General features: G+C 35.0%; 1 protein-coding gene across 1 annotated transcript in view; it reads left to right on the top strand.

Annotated features, from left to right (window-relative positions):
- The first annotated feature begins 777 nt into the window (after positions 1 to 777).
- The window catches only part of SHC3 (SHC adaptor protein 3), a 36,579-nt gene continuing 14,537 nt past the window's right edge, over positions 778 to 22,819 (top strand). Inside the window, exons 1-6 of the mRNA XM_034410044.3 lie at positions 778 to 1,611; positions 13,853 to 13,923; positions 18,120 to 18,183; positions 19,597 to 19,716; positions 20,993 to 21,046; positions 21,629 to 21,680. Of these exons, the coding sequence (XP_034265935.2) occupies positions 1,090 to 1,611; positions 13,853 to 13,923; positions 18,120 to 18,183; positions 19,597 to 19,716; positions 20,993 to 21,046; positions 21,629 to 21,680 (883 nt within the window). The 5' untranslated portion in view covers positions 778 to 1,089. The remainder of the gene's footprint in view (positions 1,612 to 13,852; positions 13,924 to 18,119; positions 18,184 to 19,596; positions 19,717 to 20,992; positions 21,047 to 21,628; positions 21,681 to 22,819) is intronic.

The raw sequence follows: 22,819 nt of genomic DNA on the forward strand, positions 1-22,819 counted from the left end.
GTTTCTATAATAATGTTTCATTTTGCATGATTACAATAAATATATTACACATGTTTTAAAGGTTGGTGTGTTGCTTATCTCTTCACATTAAGAATTTTATACACCTTTTATTATTATTGATGAAAAATCAAAATGCTTATTAATGGATTTATTTTCAGTTTGGAAGGGAGGCATTACTATTTTGTCTTAAATATTTTTCAGTAGTCCTTTAGTTGTTCTGAAATAATAGATTAAAGAAAATATGCTTGTGTGTGTGTTTATACAAATTACTTAAGCCATATGTTTTTCATATAGTACAGCACAACATTTAATATAAAACTGCTGGCATTAAAAATTCTAGAATCAGAACACTGTGGTTTTGAAAGAAAGACTGCACTTTGGTGATTATGGTGACAAACATATGGCTATTTTAATTGCTAATGAGCTTTTCTGGAAGACAGAGAGAGAGAGAGATTCTGTACTGTATAGAATTTGTAGCATTGCTTTCTGCTTCCGATAGTTTAATACTGGGGCATATTTTATAAAGTCATTGGAATAGGCTAGTACTTTACATAGGGAAAAAAGTTAATGCAATTGCTTTGAGCCATTGCAGACATCCACCTAGAAGGAAGGGAGGGAGGGAGGGAGGGAGGGAGGGAGGAAGGAAGGAAGGAAGGAAGGAAGGAAGGAAGGAAGGAAAAATATCTGGTTCAAATAGGGAAAGGAAATGTGAGAATTGATTAGAGGTAGTGTGCTGTAAGTGGGTGGATTTTTTTTTCCTTACAGGAAGTGCTTTGCAGCATTCACTGAGCCTTTTGTTGAAAAGGGTCCTTCTCATTTGTGTGAGTCATGCTTTTGCTGTGAGAGACTTGGCAGCTCTGAGCTGGACTGGGATCTTTCTGTTGCACAGAAAATTACCGCTTTGCCTAGCCTTACCATGGAACCTTAAGCAAAATTCCTTTCATTTTTTTCTTAAAAAAAAAACCCCACACAAGCTCCTCCCCATGGCCACATTTTCACTGACCATCTTTGATACTCTGAATCATCTGCTATGTTAGTCAAGGAGTTTCCTGTTTGCCGGAACGTATACAAGATTCCAGATAGAAGGGCATGCTTCAGCGTTCCAAGTATAACCGCTTCAGGAATGATTCGGTGACATCAGTGGATGATACTGTCCATAACTGGTCCATCAACAGCAAGTTCTCCTCAAAAGATACAATTTCAGCGTCTTCACCATATCTGACCTCACCTGAGAACCTCCAGAAGGAGCATGGTGGACACACCACCCTTTCCACTCTTGTGCCTAAAGCGTCCCACTTAAAACTCTCCTCCACAGGCAGCCTTTGGGGCATCAAGAACCTCTCCTCTGCAGTGAAAGAGCTGGCAGTCTCCAAGTTGCAGGGTAGCTCAGCAGCAGAGACTTCAGACAACACATGTAGCCTTGCTACTGCCACCCTGTCTTCTCAACAGGACAAGAACAAGATGAATACCAGAAAAAAAACATGGTCGGAGGAAATGTACCTGGGAGGTGAGGACTGGAATCAGCATGGCAGCACTGCCAACAAAGTACCCCAAGGATGGCTGCATTCAAATGAGAAGATCCTAGGACCTGGAGTGATGTACATTGTGAAGGTTGGTCTTCTTTCTTTCCACGCTCTGTTTAATAAATGGGGAGAAGAAAACTAGACACCAGTCAAATAGGTTGGAGGATTTTTAATAGTAGCATTTCATTTCTGGAAATCTGATGAAGACTGTTAAGTGCAAAAGACTTTATTGTGAAAAACCGATGTTAATTTGCTTTCATTAAGTGAGCAGTTTAAATGATTTAAAGCAGTGGGAAAGAGCACTTCCAAAATTAAAGGGATTATATATCCAGCTCTTCAGAGCCCTGCATGTATTTGTATATATTCATTAGGATTGGCTCTAGAGAATCTATAATAGGTGAGATAAGAGTAACATCTTTCCGTATGATAATTCTGAGTTCAAACATCAAATATCTCAAATGGAATATGTGTGTGTGTGTGTGTGTGTGTGTACAAATACATACGCAACTATTTTATTTGCATGTCATGGCTAGAAGAGCAACAGCTTGTAGAATCTGTCTTATTTGCAAACAGAAATACTCTTTCTTGAAGTGGTGCATTCAAAATGCAGTCTTGTTTTACATAACAGTCTTTTAACAGGACTTTTTTTCTCTCTGTGTTCCGTGATAGTTGAGGAGTAGGATAAAAAATCCTTGTGCATTTCAATTTTCGATTCAATGTAGTTAAGGTCTCATCTGACCAGGTGAAATCTAAGACTTAAAGACAAAAATTGATGATTTATTTTGTGACTGTATGCCGATAGTTACTTGGTTCTAAAATGGCACTGTTGAGAATGAACATTTATTGTAACAGAGCAGATTTTCATAAAAAATAATTTGATGTTTCATAAGATTAAGCAGAAGCATTGTATTTATATTTTATTTTTTGAAAATAGCAATGATTATTTAAAGGGGGAAATTATGATGTACCGTATAGTACAACAGAGTGCAGACCTTTAATTTCTCATTGCTCAAGATTCCACACTGACTGTACTTTTATTTCAGTTATCTTCTTAATTATCTGTTTGCTTTTACAAAAATAGGAAAAATGTTAGTGTTTGTAATTTGTAATTGTAATTATAGCTAGATTACTTAAGAACCATAATTAATGAACAAATTGATCATGGCATGTAGAGTAAAATATGCTTCTCATTGCTATCTTTCAGAATATAGTACTCATTACTGGATAATGAAAGAAATATGTAATACAGTGTCAGATTTTAGAATAGCTATTCTGTATCATTTGCTTACTTATATTCTGATAAAGAAGCATCAGTTGCAAATTTCAACTGATTTCAAAAACTTGACGGATGAGGCACTATTGTTGGTGAATTAAATAATATGCTTGATAGAAATATTTTCATTTTAATTATTTAATATTGAAAGCTTCTCTTAAGCATTCATGTTGACTTTTGGTGAATAGGTAAATAGAAAACAAAGTGTATTCATGATCTCAGTTTATAATTCTGGCAAAAAGATTATCACTCTATTGGGCATTGTTTTCCCTACCTGCTTATGAATTGACTTGGAATAGAATGGAAGGTAGACCAGTATTATTCTGTGTGCTCAAAGTTTAATGTTGTATTTAAAAGTGAACGGATATTTCTATTTTACTGAGTTTTGTTTGCCTCATATTTTTTCTGTTTTAGATTCCTTTTTTTCCTCATTTCCTCTTTTTAATTATTAAAGCTTTTGTTTTTTTTAAAATGTTATTGATATTGAGAATAATGAATTGTAATTCCATATATTTCAGATAGTTGGCTGCGTAGTGATTTTTTCACTTATTTCCAGACTTCACTGATAAGTGTTTCAATAATATTTTATTGTTTGGAATTTTTAATGTTTCTGTTGGTCCCCCTGCTATATGTAAGACATTACATGAATACACAGAATTAAAAAAATAATATAACAAAGATACTAGTTTTCCCCCAAAAAGAAAGTGAGGGAGAAAGAACTAGAAATTTATCTTATGTATAAAAAATTTCACCAGCAGCTTAAAAAGCCTCTTTCTTGTCCCTTTGTTGTTGATGATGATGGTAAACACATTTCAACAGTCTTATGTTGAAGGAATAGATTTGTTCTTCTGATAGTAACAAAATAATATGTTTACATTATATAACAATAATATTATGCACAAAAATTCTTCGTTCCTTTTTTTAACCAAAATATCGACATCTTTTTCTAAAGATGATTAACTGGCACATTTGGTGGAATTGTCCAATGATCATATTTTTTAATATTGCTTGAGGGAGAAAAATAAGGATTTGATCAAATTATGTTAGTGACAGGAAGAATGGCTGTAGTTCATAAATGGAAGGAAATGAGTATTCCAAATTTAGACTTTTAGTACATCAAACTATTATAAACAGTCATAATGGAAAAACTCCAGGATACAATACATTAAATCCAGAACCTTCAGAACCCATTAGGAGACTTTTATCTTCAGCAATATTGAAGATATAGTGAGACAAATATGAATGATAATTTTAAAAAAAATAATGAGAAAGTAATGAATCAGTAATACATTCAGCAAAGATATACTGCCCATTACTGCCCTTAGTTAATTATCTAAAATTTTGAGTATTTTTATTCTAACCTGCTAATTATTAGTTAAAATTTGCATTATCTATAATATTATACACAATAAATGCAACTCATTATTTAGCATTTTGATATCCTAGAAGTTCAATATTTTAATATCCTTCATTTTAATAATTCACATTATTAATTCTCTAACAACTAATTTAACTTTCAACTACTTTAGATTTTGTCTAGTATTTTAGACAAAATATATAGAGTATGAAACTTGCTTTCATACTCCATATTCTATTTTAGTTTATTCTGCCTTCATTTAAAGGATCTAATTAGAAATTTCCTTTTGCAATTTTCTTTTTCTCTGTATCTTGTATAAAACTAGGTTCATATTATATACATGAAGTCAAGTAGAACTATACATAATTTTAGAAGTCAGTGGTTATTTTTGGTCATATTAGCAATCCTGTGAATTTCAGCCAAAATGTGGCAATAGGGCAAGTGTGAGAATTTAAATAACATTCAAATATTCCAAAATTGGAAAATTAATTCTCACATCGATGGCATAATTTTAATCAAGGAGGTAACACACCATTGACAATCATATAAAATGAGAAGTTCAATAAAACATTAATCCAAAATGTAAAATTTTGAGGAAATTCAGTGTGAGTTAACATCTGTATTAGAAACTTTGAGAAAATTACATCAAAAACGTTTTTTGCATCTAAAGAAATAAGGGCAGGATTCACATGAATTAACAATTTAACATTATCAGATCCTTTATGACCAGACAGAAATCCAACTTAAAGGGTTGTGCAATATTAGGAAGAAGAACAGGCAGCAATCTGTGAGCCAAGGAAGATAGATGATAAAAACTTACTATCTACATTTAAAGAAACAGCTGCTTAACTGGAACTTTAAGACTTGGGAATTTGTGTGTGTGTGTGTGTGTGTGTGTGTGAGTATGCATATACATAGTTGAAACTGAGAAATAGGAGGTTTGCAAAACCTTTGATTTATATCACCAAATAAATGGGGGGGAATCATCAAATTAGCTGGGAAATCACTAAGATCAGCAGATTTCTACAAAACAATAAATTTTAGTTATATTCACAATTTTTTGAAGACAGGGTTAGAAAAATAGTCCTGCAATAATCTTGCTATCTATTGATGAAAAATTGGAACTGTTCAATTTGAAGTAAAAATTTAAAAAATATTGAATAATTGGTTTAGAATCTATATACATTTCCTAAGTATACAATGGTACAGATGCAGTTATTGAATTTGTTTTAAATCTAAGGCCAGCAGCTTCCTAGATTTTTCTTTCCTTCCCGACCATCTATGCCTGGTGCAATGTAATAAAATTTGGCAATGTACCACTTGTTAAATTCATATTTAATAGAAGCCAGAGGTCTATATAAATTCTAATAAATGTTTTTGTTGCATCTCCACAGTAAAGCAATTAAATTAAAAGGGAAAATGTGTAGCCATCTTTTTTTTTCCATCTGGTTAATACTTCTTTATCATTCAACCAATACACATAAAAAGACTAGTTCAAGAATGTATATAATTTATTGCCAGATGTGTCTTTTAATTCCACAGGAAAATTAAGATCTGTATGAGTTGCCAACTTAAGATAACCAGAAATTAGCTAAAGAAAAAACATTTTCTTTGTGCAGAAGAAAAATACATTCATGTTGGTAAGGATTATCACCTATCAGATATGCACCAGGTTAATTCGTATGTATTAGAAATCCTGAAATATAATTTGTATTATGACAGTTGCTGTGATCTAATTAGGGTTCTAGAATATGTTACGCTCCTTTCTACTAAATGCTACTAAAAGAAGGTGAGGATAATGAATAAATTTAATAAATACATAAACATTGCTTTAAAATATATAGTATAATAACTCCCAGGATGTATTGGAGACTCAAAACGCTAGTATTTCTTTTATCAGACATCCAAAATTCTTAGTGCAATGCAGGACATCAGTTCATATGACGGATGGAGAAAATGCCTTCAAGGCAATCCCTTTTCAATTCTGTAATACCTAACCGTTTGCAACCATGAGAGTCATCTAACCTCAAGGATCAGTGGCTGAAGACCGCTAAGATTTCTATTGTTGTTTAAACTGTTGTGAGTTTGCATTGATTTATTGGCTTAAATTAAAAAATAAAATAAAATAAAAATGCAGGTGGTGCATCTTCTACCCACTGTCCACAAGCCATGTCTGTTGTAAAGCAATAGATTGGCATGGGAAGCAGCTTCAAACAGCCTAATGTTCATTAGTTAACCATATTGCTCTTAGATCAAGCTGAAGTGACGTGAAATATGTCTCAATAATTTTCTCTGATAAAGATAAATATATTTTGAAAACTGACATACAGTAGATTTATAGTCAAAGAATATATATGTGTGTGTGCGTGAGTGAGTGTCTATTTAACTATATTCATTTCTATTGCTAGAAATACTTACATGAATATCTTCATATAGTTTAGGAAATTGCACCAGCTCTTAGCATATTTATCGGAAAGGATGACTACGCCTCTCCAATTAATATATCTTTATAAAGGGATAGTGAAAATACATTTGCTGAAAATAAAATGAAGGCAACTTTTTTTTCAGCCTAATTTGCCATCTTAAATTCAGAATCTTTTTAAAATAACTATGGAAAGATGCAATTTTGCTGCTTATGATTGACAATGCAATACACATATATGGGGGATACATCTAATGTGCATTAGTCCTGTACAATGGGATTTCTTGTTTTTTGTTTTTTCCATTATTGCACCAGAAAAATCTATTCTATTTATGGTAAGTTCTAACTTCCATTCGCGGCTGTTGGGGTCCATATTATGTAATTCAGAAGTACCATTAAATTATGTTGGCCAAGATATTTTGTTATCTGAAATAGAAAAGGAAATGAAAAATTCCAAATTTCTGACACTAACACCAACAAATCAAGGTGAATAATAACTAAGGTTATATAGTTTGTCTGCAATTCCAATCAGCACATCTTCCTATTTATAAAAATATAACTAGATTACACTATAGACAATTAACCATGCTTTCAAAGCCAGCCAGCTGATTCTTTCAGCACTTTTTGGGGGGATATTGGTGACTATGGAGAGAGGAAACTTTCTTTCTGTTAGCTTCCTTATTACTAAATTAAACAATACAAATCAACCTTTTGTTAATATACATATACAGCTAACATACTTGTGCGATATCTCAGTGCTTATGCATTTAGATTCTATTGTTCAAGCTGAACCATAAATTTAAAAAAGCGAACATTAGTCTTTGCTCAAAAATACTTTTTCTTTTGATTTATTTGCTGTGAAATTGCAAGAACTTTGTAAAGTGCAAAGCTCCGTTTTACAGCCACAGACACTGATCAGAAAATTAGCCACAATTTAAAACAATTTAAAAATGATCATAAAATAAAATGTTCTGATTCAGTCATGCAGTGGAATTCTAACAAGGCATCATGGCCTCTATGCACAGCATATGAAACAAATACGTTTCTCAGTGTTTTGGCATGGAAAGTTGATGCTTATGTTTGAGACAAGTGAAAAAAAGATTTCTTTTAAGAAATATCCTTCATTGACGAAATGTATACTGGATTAATCATTTTATCCCTGGTAATCTAATACAAAGCTTCAAATGTTTTTTCTTTTCTAGAAGGGCTTTGAGGCATAGGCATCAGGTCTTAAACATTGTGATACTAAAATGGTGAAACATATTGTGACATTGCAGTAAAAATTCCACCTGTTTCTACTTTTGTTGTGATGTCACATGCAAGTAATAAGGTCTGGAGTTCATGTCACAACCTTATAGAAGCTTTTTAATGGTTCTTTTTTGCTCAGAAATTCTTAGTTATTTTGTGCAAAGCTACCTAGTGAATCTGCGACTCCGTGGAAATTTAAAGTGTTATATTCTGGACCATAAATTAGAGTTACAATCAGCAGTGATCTGAAAGTGATCCAATTAACTAAAAGCAATGTTTGAAAGGAACAAAATTATGACACAATCTGGCTTTCTTTCTTAGTTTAAAATGGCTTCCTATTCAGCAAAGGACTAGCACTCGATATTTCAGGTTAACTCCAGGAGAAACTGAATCCTGTCTTAGAAATAGCAATGGAAGTCTGTGGCCTGTTTTAACGATGAGAGGAGAAGGTTTTACACCCATAATGTAAATTGTCCAATAATAATAGGGCAAACCCAAGTTCTCGACTTCACCAATAATAACAGAAGGCATGCCAATGATCAAAATTGTGCTAAATGCAGAGGGAAAATGCGACTTGAAAAATTGGAAAAGCTGAAGATGATTTTAACATACCTCAGCTTTGGGCTGAGGTGAGATAAAGTCAGCTTCACAAAGACAGTTACTGGAATATGTTTATGCTGCAGATAAAGGAATGTGAACATGGGCCCCAAGTTCATATCACTTTCTGATACTTGGCTGGTTCTGAGTGGCATTTGATTCTGTGGATGCAAAACAACTAGGGCTTGCCAATAACTTGACTCTTCCCTATCATAGTGGAGTTTGCCTGATGTTGGTTTATTTTAGAATGCCAAGAAGTACATCAAGAACATACATCAAGAACAGGAATAAATAATCCAGCTGCTACTGGGTTTGAGAGTTTTGATATTGCATCACCACTGAAACTATTGTGACTGATCCCTGTATTCATTAGTGACAGAACCGTGATCTGACAATCTGATATAATAAAAAGGGCTATAGGAAATTATTTAAAATATTATGATAACAATTACTTTAATTTATGCAATAATATTTTAATTATGGCCAAAAACATAAATAACAACATGCGATATAATTAGAAAAAATTGGCATAGGGCAAAGTACTTTAATTTGAAAGCTGCTCTAAAATTAGATTTCAACCAACTTCATAAATAAAGCATAGTATGACTCTTTCTTGGTCTATGAGGAATTTCTGAGCCATAAAACACAATTTTGATTAGTTCAAGGAGGATTTATGGAAACATCTTCCTGGACTGTACTCTGGGTATTTACATTTTCCGTACCATCTCTTATCAAAGTATATTTGCTTTCCATAGTTTTCATTTGGAAATAAAAACATATTCACTACATAGATTAATGAAAAGCATATATTAGAAATGTTAATATTTGTGAGTGCACATTTAGTAAAATTCTGTATCTATGCAAATGGTATTAAGGGTCAAGTAATCCTAGCTGCTTTTTTCTTTATTTTCAGAATACACTGGCTAGCAGTTAGGGACATTCCCACTTCTGTTTAATCAGATATTATCCAGAATGAACGAGAATGACACTAAAAGTTGATCAGGGCAGTATTTTTATTGCTACTTGGCTATTTACAAAAATCTTGCCAGACTAGTTGTGTTCACTATAGAACAACTAAATAAACATTCCAAGATCTGGAGACGACATTCTGTTGCTTCCTCCCCTTCCGTGATTCCAGACTACCTAGCCTCTTAACTCTTCCCTCCAACTTCAACTGCAGATTCTGTGACAGATTTGCAGCAATAAGGAAGGCAATTGAAGACAGTGATAGTGTCAAAGAATTGTTATTTTCTAATAAGGAAAATAACCCCCAATTCTGCTAACAATGTATAACATATCAGTAGTCCTCCACGTACGACTATTCATTTTACGACTGCTTGAAGTTATGACGGTGTTGAAAAAGGTGACTTGTAAGTGGTCCTTGCACTTATGAGCACCAGAGTCCTTGCAGTCACATGTTGTGATTCATGCATTTGGCAACCAGCATGTATTTACAATGGTTGCCATGTCCCGGGCTCACATGATTGCCATTCACCGCTTTCCCTAAGGGTGTCTGACAAACAAAGTCAATATGGGAATGCCAGATTAATGAGCACAGCAAAAATAAAAAGGTCATAAAACTGATTCGATGATCAAAAGGCTTAACAATGGAAGTTCCAGTCATAATTGTGGCCACAATTCAAGGACCACCTGTAATATAAAATTAATAATGATAAAAACATGCTTATTGGAATGGGATCTAAGATCAAGAAAATAAAGATTTAGGAGGAAAAGAGATCAACTTTAAAAAGTCTTGTGTTGCTACTCATCAAAATATTATCATACTCTTTCCACAGGGATCTCAGGTCAGTATAGATAATTCTTAGCTTTTATAGATAATTCTTAGCTTTTATAATAACTCTGTAAAAGCTTGTGTGCACATTTTTTAGTAAATGAAGTTTTTTTTTTTATAGTCTGGTGACCAAAGGCCAAAGCGTCTGGGTGGGGTAGGGGTTAAAAAAAAAGTCAAAACAACAATTGTGCTTGCACAGGCAAAGTCTTTTTGTGTATGGTGAGACCCTTTTTTTACTTCTTCCGGTGGATACCTGTGCAAAGGTAGATGAGGTATATCATAATATCACATCAGAGTGTGTAGCCTTCTCCCCCACTTTGTCATTTTTAGTTTAATTTTATTTCTGGGTTTTAGAAAATCCAACTGTGATCCTGATTTGCATAACTACTACTGTATCTGCCTCAGTTCTCTATTATTACGGTACTTTCCCAGATGGGTAAGAGCTATTGTATATTTTCAATAATGTAATTAATTCCTTCTGTTTATTTTATCTATTTTTAATATATTAAAATTTAAAATTTCTATTTAATTCCTCTATTTAAGTAATTTAATTTTGAGGGTGAAGGTTCGTTCTCCGAGCTTGCGGGTTGATTTCCGAAAGTTTCATTACCTTCAGGTAACATCTTCAGTGGAGAATAGGGAATGTCAGTGTTCTTCTGTTTATGAGGGCTTCGTGTGAACAGTAAGTCTTGTGATGGGTCAGGGGTAGGTGTGTCAAGTGAGGGTCTTGTGATGGGCTAAGTATGAATGGGAATTTTATCTATTTATATTGTAATTTTGAATTGAAAATCTAAGAATAGTAAAATACAATCATGCAGAGTTCTGCTATTTTAAAAATAAATTTCAATCAAATATAACAGACTATTTATAGAACCTGTGCATTGATGCTTCACACATAAAAAAACCTGAAACAAAACGTATCCTTAACCCTTATTCATATGCAATTAACAGCCTGGATTTTTTTTTATGAAGCCAGTTCTGTTTTATGACATTACTATACACATAGTCAGTTCAACATGAATAACTGTTGGCAATTTTTCAAAGATAGGGTTATTTTTCCCAGCTAAAAGTATTATGCGGCAGTAGTGAGACAGATTGCATTCAGACAGGCATGAATTCAAAGGTGCCTATATAAGAAATGTCTAATTTTGCAAGCTTATTTTTAGATTATTGGTTGACTGGCAAACTACCAAAGTTAGAGGAGGGATTTAGTGCTAGCATTAGAAGCAGCTATAAAAATTCTATTTTCATGATTAAAAAATGCAATAATAGTGCTTATATATAATATTTTGTTCAGGCTCTTATCTCATATTTGGGGATATGGTGAATTTCTTATAGAATTTAGTACCTGCTCTTTACAGGTTTCTCCCCCCACCCCATCCCAGTCATCATTTTTGCAGAATTCTGCATAATCATTTTCATTTCTTCAGCAAGCCAATTTGATTTATTTTATACATGCACACTTTCTTATGGCATTTATTGATAACCAAATTCATAAGTATCAATACTCATTCTAGTTTGCTTCCTTAAAATTTCAAGATTCCACCAATAATCCAAAATTTCAGATTATTTGTGAATGTTACTCAAGAATGTCTATATTTCTAATTGATTTACATAACATGCTGAACAGCTCAGGTAAATTTATTTACCACCTTTTACCACCAAAAAGTGTGTTTGTGTACATGTGTGACTCTATACACCTTTGCTTGTATCAGTTTAAAGCCTCAGTCAAATCTAAGTAAATGAGAAGGGCTGGGTTTTGGAATAATCACTTTTCCTCAGTTCTCAGAAGGAAAGAATGGCAACCTAAGATACTCAGGTCTATCTACAGATAACAGCCTGTATTGTATGGATTGCATTGTATGCATTACAACCAATTAAATATGAGCCAACAGCGTGCGACGGCAGCCAAAAAAGCCAATGCAATCCTAAATTGCATTAACAGAGGGATACAATCAAGATCAAGGGAGGTACTAATACCACTCTATAAAGCCTTAGTAAGACCACAACTAGAGTACTGCATCCAGTTTTGGTCACCACCACTATAAAAATGATGTTGAGACTCTAGAAAGAGTGCAGAGAAGAGCAATCAAGATGATTAGGGGACTGGAGGCTAAAACATATGATGAACGGTTGCAGGAACTGGGTATGGCTAGTCTAGTGAAAAGAAGGACCAGGGGAGACATGATAGCAGTGTTCCAATATTTGAGGGGCTACCACAGAGAGGAGTGGGTCAAGCTATTTTCCAAAGCACCTGAAGGCCAGACAAGGAATAATGGATGGAAACTGAACAAGGAGAGATTCAACCTGGAAATAAGGATACATTTTCTGACAGTGAGAACAATCACTTTGTTTGCCTCCAGAGGTTGTGGGAGTTTCATCACTGGAAGCTTTCAAGAAGAGATTGGACTGCCATCTGGTGTAGGGTCTGTTTGGGCAGGGGGTGGGACTAGATGACCTACAAGGTCCCTTTCGACTCTGTTACTCTGTATCTCTGTAGCTCACCTATGTTCACCTCTAGTATGAATAGTCAGGTTAGCCATTAAATAGCATAGGTTCAAGACAGAAAGGAAAGAAGTCTGAACTGAGAGAGGAAGGAAGAGATGAAAGCCCCCCCCAAATTTCAGCATAATCCATAGAAGGTCCATTCGAAAAAAAAAAAAACATACAAAGCAAGCCTTTTTGACAAAGAAAGAAGACAAAAGTCCTGAGTCCCTCTGCCAATTATGTCTGCATCTATTGCCCCCAATAGTCAATAGATTTATTGGTGCAGAAAACTGGTGCCTGCAAAGTTGAATTCCAACCATTATCCCTCTACATTCAGCATCCCAGCAACTGGCCCAAAGTTGTTTACTGACTGAAATATCTGGACCGAGCAAAAGATGTTTGCGGCCAGGAAATTTACAGCTGCCTTCTATTTCTTTTCTAGCAGAGACAGGAGAGATTGGCCAGACCTTAATATAATCAAGTTAGTCTAATTTAAATATATCTACACAGCTGCAGAATTGTCAATAGCCAGTTAGCCCCCCCTTTTTTTTTTACTGTAAAACCTAAATTCTCGTGCAGATGTGTTGGTGTGCAAACACTTATGAAAAGAACCTGAAGCAAGTCTGCATGGCCTCTGATGCCTTTCACAATTTGAGGGTCATGCATGCGGCAGAGGATATATTTTCCCACAGTAGACACAAATGATATCGTGTATGCAAATTTTCTAACTCATTCTATTCTTGCACAGTTATTATGGGTAGCATCAAATTAAATTATAAGCATAAGGAACTTTCTGCAGCATTAACTAATTATGCAACCTAGACTAATAATAGTATGCTTAAAAATATGCACGCATACTAGTGAAAGGGCCTTCTGTGGGGTTTCTAACCTAATAGGAGAAAACAAAGGGAGGGCTCCAATTTATTAAAAAACAATTATTGCTGCTGTATAAGTGTAAAAAAAATAAGAATAAGAAAGGGGCTGTTGGGATTTATTTTACTATACATGCTTAGCAAGACATTTTGATGGACTATTTGTTGGAAAAGAGATATAAATAAAATCACAACCTCCGTCTATCAAAGTATGAATATGGATTATGCTATACAAAGTTTATTTCAGTTATATTTATATGCACACTTTTTCCTCTTTGTAGTATTTGGGATGTATAGAGGTCTTGCGGTCCATGAAATCTCTGGATTTTAATACTAGAACACAGATAACAAGGTAAGATGATATATTCTACATACATTCCCATCACTGTATTTTGAATCAGGTTCAATTAATTTACTTGAAGGAGACAAATACGAGCAATAATGCATGTTGCTGATGATGATATTTATAGAATTAGAATTAGAATTAGAATTAGAATTTTTTATTGGCCAAGTGTGATTGGACACACAATGAATTTGTCTTGGTGCATATGCTCTCAGGGAACATAAAAGAAAAGATACGTTCATCAAGAATCATAAGGTACAACACTTAATGATAGTCATAGGGTAATGATAGTCATAGGGTACTGTCCTCTGGTTCATATTTATGACCGTTGCAGCGTCCCAGGGTCATGCGATCCCCTTTTGCAACCTTCTGACAAGCCAAGTCAATGGAGAAATTAGATTTCACTTAATAACCGGGTTACTAACTTATCAACTGCAGAGATTCACTTAACAACTGTGGCAAGAAAGGACATAAAATGGGACAAAATTAACCTAACGGATGTCTCACTTCACAACAGAAATTTTGGGCTCAATTGTGGTCATAAATTGAGGACTATCTGTACCTGAAATGCAGTGATTGGTAGATGATTTTCCAGCCACTTGGAGATATTGAGAAGAGTGCAGACAGCAACCTTTTCGGAGTGGAAAATTAGGGTATCTACCCTATGAGTTAGCAAACTGAGCTTGACCGTGGGGAGAATATATACCCTATGCAGCTTTACTTTTCTGCTTTCTCACAGTGGAAATATAATAGGAGGATGCTGTTTTAATCTATATGGCAAAAACAAAACAAAACAGGAGCCTGGTGACCCCCCTTTTCTGACTATCAAATTTATTAACAGCAATAAGCTTTTGGGAAATGCAGCTCAGTGTTTTATTTGAGCTATGGGGAAATGTCCCCAGTTGGAAAAGGCTGCTTTATGTATGACATTCCAGATAAATAACACAATATGTCAAGTTAAGATTTGTCTCTGTTTTGTCATGTGAAATGTTTCTTAAGGCAGGAAATATTGTAACTACTATATTGCTTGAGTCTAATCTTTAAAGCTTGCTGCTGTAAATTTTGGATCAATGTTTTCAATGTAAAATACATTCACACTGTTTCTCAGAACACTTTTTCAATACAGCTTCTGTCTAGTTTCAAAGCTGTGATTGATTCTATAAATCCACAAGAGTATATATATATATATTTGAAAGTGAGGATATTATGCACCCCCACAATCTCTGCTACCGAACTGAACCGGTCTGAACCGGTTGAATACCACCTCTGGGTTTGAGCCTATATTAAAAATCATCATTATATGTATAATAAATACATAATAAATTATATGTATAATAAATATATATAAACAGCTAAACATATGCCATAATATATAAGGGATGGATAAAGAAGAAGAAGAAGAAAGGAGGATAGATCTTACTTATGCATTGTTCTACCTTCTTTGCCCCAATAGCCCTATTATTAATTGGTTGGGAATCCTTTTCTGGCCCAATAGACAGTTCTGATCAAGAAAGCAAGATGTATCATAAACACCCATCCATGAAAGAATTGGAGACCTTTTTTTGCCAACAGATGCTCTTCTGGGAATGCTTGTCAGCTGTGGAAATCAGGAAATAGAGGTCCAATGCTTCTGGTCTTCCAATGAAGACAGCACCAAGTTGGAGAAGGCTTGTCTATTGCTTCAAAAAGGTTAACAAGTGCAAGCCAGCATTTAACCCTCTTTTTGCCATACTTTTTTTAAACCTTTTGATAATTTTGGTGTTTCCAGAAAAGGGTTTTATCGGACAGTCTTCCTGTTGCAGGGAATAGAATAGAATTCTTTATATGTGAATAAGATGTCGTCTTCTTCTATTTATAAACCCACTCAGTCTTTCCCACTTTTTCTTTTGCTATTTTTTAAACAATAATTGACTTCTGCTAGGCTAATCTGGAGTTTTATCATCTGATTTGTAGACAGAAAGGATAAGAGGCACCAATCCTTCCTCCTGATTATCTGCTATTTTTCTATGCTGGGTATAAAGAAGTCACCCTGTTTCTGCTTTGGCCAGCAAACAAACAAATAAGACTCCCAGCATGCAGTTTCCTTCCTTCCTTCCTTCCTTCCTTCCTTCCTTCCTTCCTTCCTTCCTTCCTTCCTTCCTTCCTTCCTTTCTTTCTTTCTTTCTTTCTTTCTTTCTTTCTTTCTTTCTTTCTTTCTTTCTTTCTCCTTGCAGTTCCAGTCCCAGCATAGGAAACAGCTAGTAGAGGAAAGATTGCTAGCAACTATTATGTCACATCCTATGAAACAATATTTTTGCAGCTGCTGAAACAGAATCCAGTTTAGGGAATCTGCCTCATGTATCATCTTCACAGTCTTCTGGTCTATTCTTAAGCCTTCTTCCAAGCACTAATTATTTTGAAAGTCCTAAGTATCTTAGGGTCAAGTTTCCAGAAACACCATCTCTTCTGTATTATGTAATATTGCCTTTCAACAATCATATAATCCAGTGGTAGGTTTCAACTGGTGTTATCACTGGTTTGCTTTGCGGATGCTTGCTTTGCTCCGCGCAAGCGCATTGCATTTTGGAACAGCTGAGGCGGGGCAATCCGGTCTGCCACACCTTTCAGCTGGGCTAAAAATGACCGAATATAGGTAGGTATAACGCAGGAGTGGGCAGGAGGGCCCAACTGACAGTCAGAGCGAACCGGTTCGCTCTCAGCTCATCATCGTCGCTACTGGCTCGCCTGAACTGGGGCAAACTGGTAGCAACCCACTACTGATACAATCTCCCTGAAAGCTCCTGATAATAATAATAAAAAATACAGTCTTGGCAATACTGTGGATGAAAAGTGAAAAAAGCAACTGTATTTCTGAAAAGGGTTTGGATACATGTAAGGTAATGAAATCCTCTCTAAAACATGCTAAGCAAAATGGTTTGTGGGGAAGGAAGGGATGAGTTCTTTATTCTTGTATATGGTAATTCTGCACCATGGATCATTCTGCATAAATCCTAGTTTCCCTATACAGGTAATCCTTAACTTACAACAGTTTGTTTAGTGACTGTTCATAGTTACAATGGCACCGAAAAAGTGACTTATGACCATTTTTCAGACTTGTGACCGTTGCAGCATCCCCATGGTCATGTGATTTACATTTGGATGCTTGATAACTGGTTCATATTTATGACGGTTGCAGTGTCCTGGGACCATGTGATCATCTTTTCCGACCCTCTTACCAGCAAAGTCAATGGGGAAGCCAGAATCACTTAACAACCATGTTACTAATTTAGCAACTGCAGTGGTTCGCTTAATTAATGTTAAGAATACTTTTATGACTCAACATTTATCACTCAATAAAAGTCATAAAATGGGACAAAACTCACTTAACAAATGTCTCACTTAGCAACATAAATCCTGGAGTCAATTGTGGTCGTAAATCAAGGACTACCTGTATCTATAGAAAATTATCACCAATCCTTTTTGACTATGGAACTATGAAGGTTATTCGACACTAATTTTTTATTTTACATTATATTTCATTTTATTTTATTTCAGTCATAGATCAGCATACAACTAATAATACTAACAGTCACTCTATAATAGAAGTAAATATTAAGACTGAGGAGTCTTTTTCTGTAACAAAGCACTCTGACATCATATTCAATAAGAGTTTATTTGACCTGATTTGATTGTGAAGGATTGTGCTCTGTGTTGGTGTATGTTTATGTGCTTGTGTGCATTTAAACCAAAAACTGCAAGAAAATGAAAATTAAGACAGAGTTTGCCATGTATTTATTCAGACTGTTTGCATTGATTCATAATAAATGTTCATATACTCTTTTTGGTATGGAAGTGCCTGTTACATCTAATCTAAAACCAATCTCATTGATTCCAGAAATCCAAAAAATATCTTTCGGGTAGAAGGAAAACCCTTGCATTAAAAATGTATTATGTTATTAACTCACATTTCTCTAGGAAAATTTGATCTTTGAGTCATCCTGTTGTTCCTATTAGCACAATTAATGCAAGTTATGAAATTGTCAAAATATACAATATTTCAACTGCCTAATATCATACAATGCTAATTTTAACCAGATTTTTCTGCAGATTCTTACATATATAAATGCCATAAGGGACCAATTTAGATTTTCAAGCCCTGTTTGTAAAAATAAATGAAGAAAAATAGCATAAGCATTTGCTTTTGACATCCTATTCCATCTTTTTAGAGAAGCGATTGGCCTTGTTTGTGAAGCTGTGCCAGGAACCAAAGGAGCTTTTAAAAGAAGAAAGGTAGTAATCTTAATTACTTATTTATTGATTTACTATTATATTGTTGCCCAACTATCATGCCCTTCTCCAATTTTATTTCCAAAAAATGTCCCAAAATTAACCAGCCAGGTTGTGTGCATCAAGGCAGAAATGAGCCTGAGTAAATCCATGCCTATTTCCCCTCAGATATTATCCAGTGACTCCCTCAGGATATCCATAACTATTGTGAGATTAATTTGTAGACAAGAGATAGGTATGTAAACAAAACCTCCAGATGATTGGCTTCACATGGATATCACTAAGTATGCAAGATAAATTTGATTTGTACGTCATCTCTCAACTCAAATGACATGGAATGAAACAACCAAAACTACTGGTAGCCATTCAGCTGGGGTTTAGGGCACTATACTGCTTTATGCCTTGCTTCTAATCATGGTGTATTATTGATGTCAAACTTCAGTGGTACACAGTAGGTTTCAAAAGGGTCATACTTCTACTATCCAATCACAGACAATCTACTAATACTATTTTATCTCAAAATCTATCAAGAATCTCAGCAATTGTTAATAGAATTATGTGGAGCTGAATAGTCACTGCTCTCAAACTTTATTTTTTTAAAGACGGATAAGTTTTTGATTGGTTGGTTGGTTGGTTGGTTATACAAGCTCCCTAACTCCATTGCATCTCTAGTATACTATGTTAAACAATTTGAGACAATATAATACACAACCAAATAAATCCAAATATTGGTAGGAAAATAGCTCAGTCTCTAGCAATCCAATCATCATACATGGGGTCTGCTGCTCTAACTCCTAGTCCTTGGAGAAGAATCAGGTTTAAAGGGCTAGTTTAAGTAAAGCCAGGGTACACGCCAGGGTTGGTATTCACTTACCTTCTCTACCAGTTCACAAATGTGAGCGTGCACTCACATTTTAACAATCAATTTAAAACTGCAGTGATTCATTTAACAATTGTGGAAAGAAAGGCCATGAAATGGGGTATAATTCACGCAACAACTGTTTTAAGAGGCTTAGCAACAGAATTTTTGGGCTCAACTGTAGTCGTAAGTCAAGGACTACCTGTAAATGCTTTTTGAAAACAAATAATTAAAAAATCTTAAACATGATTTAAGATTTGCAATCCTGCAAATTCTCACCAGCAATCAGGGTTACTGGTTCCAGTTTCCAGAAAAGGTTAGTGATTCCAGTTTTAAAACTATTTCTTCCATCTCTCAGCTATACAAAATGAGATCCATTTTTCTTCCCTATAGTATTTTCTCTTTCTTTTAAATCAGTATTTAAAGCATCCGTACACTGTTGATTAAATTGTCATGTTCTTGACTATTACATTTTAGAGGTGTCAATTTATTCAGTGGGATTCAGATGGCATCAAATGGGGATAGAGTACTGAAAGACGTGCATTTTACTTTTCCAGCCACCAAGTAAAGCTCTCTCTAATATTCTGGGGAAGAGCAATCTTCAGTTTGCAGGAATGAACATCAGTCTGAATATATCTACTACCAGCTTAAACCTGATGACTCCCGACTGCAAGCAGGTTGGTATTTTTGTCATACCGATTCTCTCTTTTTAAAATCTTATGGTTAGTGTGAGCAAGCTATTTCCATTCTTAATTCTCATAATTTAAAAAAATGAACAAACATTTGAATATCCAATTTATTTCAATAAAAATATAAGTACATGTGTCTAACACAAGAGGCCCATTCTTCCATTTGAACTCACCAATAATTGAGATCATTTTCCCATCCCTTCAACTACTTCCTGCAGATGTAAAGTGGGTAATGATCAGGGATACCTCGTTGCATAGTTATTGTTATGCTGTTCTCAAGCTGTGAATTTGCTTTGTATGTTGTTAGATTAATTGTTTTAGATATTTATGTGTTGTTGGTTTTTTTTAGTTAGAAAAAATAAATGTTAATGTTTTAAAGAAATGAATATGTACACCTTTTCTGGATCTTGATTTTAAAGCCATAAAGAAAAAGGTACTCAAATTGGAATGAAAGAAGAGAATAATTTAGCTTTTTAGTATGCCTAAAACTTCAACCAGAGACCAGTGTTACAAATTTTACACAGCATTGTGATGTGACTTTGGTGGTTTAAAGAGAAAGGATTGGGTGTTTGTCAGTATAGAAAACAGTAGGGTAGGGCTATGTAAGCCATGGCCAGAGGATGAGACAAGAACAGTGTCATGGGGACAAGTATTAAACTGGGGTTGTTAGCTCTTTGCATTGATTCTCAAAGCATCTAATAATGAAAGGCTGTCTGTATATTAAGAGCCATACTGTAATTTAAAAAATTAAAATTAAAAAAAGGAGATGGCAAAGGGTGAAATGCTACCGGTTCGGATCAGTTTGGCGGGGGGGGTGAGAGAACCGGTAGCGGCAGCAGTACAAGGCTCCGCCCACCCACCCGATGTTGTTACTTCCTGGTTTTAACCAGGAAGTAATCTGTTTTTTACCCTCTGCGCATATGCAGAAGGCTTTGTGCATGCGCAGAGGGTACAAAATTACATGTGACACGTGCTCAGAGCGCGCACTTCCGAACCGGTAGGGAAGGTAAGTAGATTTCACCCCTGGAGACATTGGCTTTCATTGCCAAATTCCAGCTTCACATCTGAATGTCTCTTGAAGATCTTACAGATAGAGTTGTCATTTGAATGTACTCTAAATGGAGGCGTAGAGATACATGACATTTGTCACCCTTGTATTTCTAATTTGGGCTTCTGATTTTTACATACTCAAGAACACAGCTGGAAAAAAAAGGAAAATTAGCATTCTGTGTATCTCACACATTATGTTTTCTTAACTCTACAGATTATAGCAAACCATCATATGCAATCTATTTCTTTTGCATCTGGAGTAGATGTGGTAAGTCTCTTCCTTTCTACCATTTGCCATTGATGCAAGAGGTTATTGTGCCAAATTTATTACTTATCTTTCTTGGGAAAAATTGCTAATTGTTACACCCTTGTTGCTTAGCAGTAAGGGAGAAAGACAAAGAAATGTTCAGTTTATTTGAACATGCTTGTGATACATGAACATATTTTCAGCGGGGTTTACAGTATGGATGAAGTTTAGTCAAGATTTACCAATAATAATTTCATAATTTCTAAGAGCTTGGGAGTTCAAAATGGACTTTGAAAACTATAGCCCAATTTTTGAAAATAGCATCTTAAGCTTTCAGTTGATTTTCTAACCTAAAGATCTGCTCAGTTGCTTTACAAAATTACCTATGCAAGACTTTGAGAATGCTTGCTTGATCAATGTATCTGTTCTAAAATCTAATGTGATTGATATTTCTAACGTTTTTATCACTGTGGGATCCAGGCATAAGTACCAGGTTGCAAAGATTCAGATGAAAATTGAACTGACCTGTGAATCAGCACAAAAGGAAACTTTCATATTCATGATAGATACTTCACTTTTTTATATTCTATCCTCTTCCAACAGGATACAACAGACTATGTCGCATATGTAGCTAAGGATCCTGTTAATCACAGAGGTAAAGAATGTCTTATCTTTAGTCTCATCTTCCTTTGAAAACATATTGTTCAAATTCTCTTCAATTAGAGAAGATTCCCTTCAATTATTCGATTTCTCTTCAATTATTCAATTTCTCTTCAATTATTCTATTTCTAATGGCTTCCTACAGGTATTTGGCTAGCAGTGTGCTTGTATTTATTTGTTCAGATATTTGTTTAAAGCACTTCATTTCTTTTAATGACCCCATAATCCCTGGGCAACTGAATGGAGCTAGCAGAGTGTTTTAATGGTGGGATACCCTTCCTGTCACCAACGTGGGGTTTTGTTTGCCTTCAAAATGATGAGGGGCAAATTAATAAAATAATCAAAGATCTGAGACTGACTCTCCCATCCTTTCATATATTAGAAATAAGAGCTTATATACCGCTTCATCGTGCTTTAAACAGTTTACAGAGTCAGCATATTTCCCCCAACAGTCTGAGTCCTCATTTTACCAACCTCAGAAAGATGGAAGACTGAGTCAACCTTGAGCCGGTGAGAATCAAACTGCTGGCAGTCGGCAGAATTAGTCTGCAATATTGCGTTCTAACCACTATGGCACCATAGCTCTTTGCAATGGAAGAAGAATGATTGTATTAACAGCCAGTCCAGCAGAGTGCATTGCATCTGCATGCGAGATTAATTTACATTTATAATGTTGCTCCCTCAAGAACTTTTCATAAGAACTTTGTTGAGGATAGTTAGATATGTAGCATTTGCTACCGTGTTTCCCCGAAAATAAGACCCTGTCTTATATTTTTTTTGAAACCTGAAATAAGCACTTAGCCTTATTGCCATGTGCTCAAAAGCCCGATTGGGCTTATTATCGGGATGTCTTATTTTAGGGAAAACAGGATATGCTCCTGGATTGGCTCCCTGTCCCTTTAAATCTATGCCCTCCAACAGGAAGGGCAGTATTCTCAACATTTTGCAAATGGAGTGGCAGAGTTCAAAAGTTGAGGTGGGCTAGTTTTCTTCTGTGTGTGAATTTTTCATCACCAGATTTTGCAAGGAAGTTGATTTTGCAGATTTTCAAGTAAACTGCTTCAAGGGAACTTTTGATGATGCTTAAGACACTTTGGGGACTCTTGGCTAAGGAGTGACTAGAAATGCATTATA

This window comes from Pantherophis guttatus, chromosome 2, assembly GCF_059756535.1.
Source record: "Pantherophis guttatus breed Tessera chromosome 2, ASM5975653v1, whole genome shotgun sequence".
In the NCBI taxonomy this organism is placed as follows: domain Eukaryota; kingdom Metazoa; phylum Chordata; class Lepidosauria; order Squamata; family Colubridae; genus Pantherophis; species Pantherophis guttatus.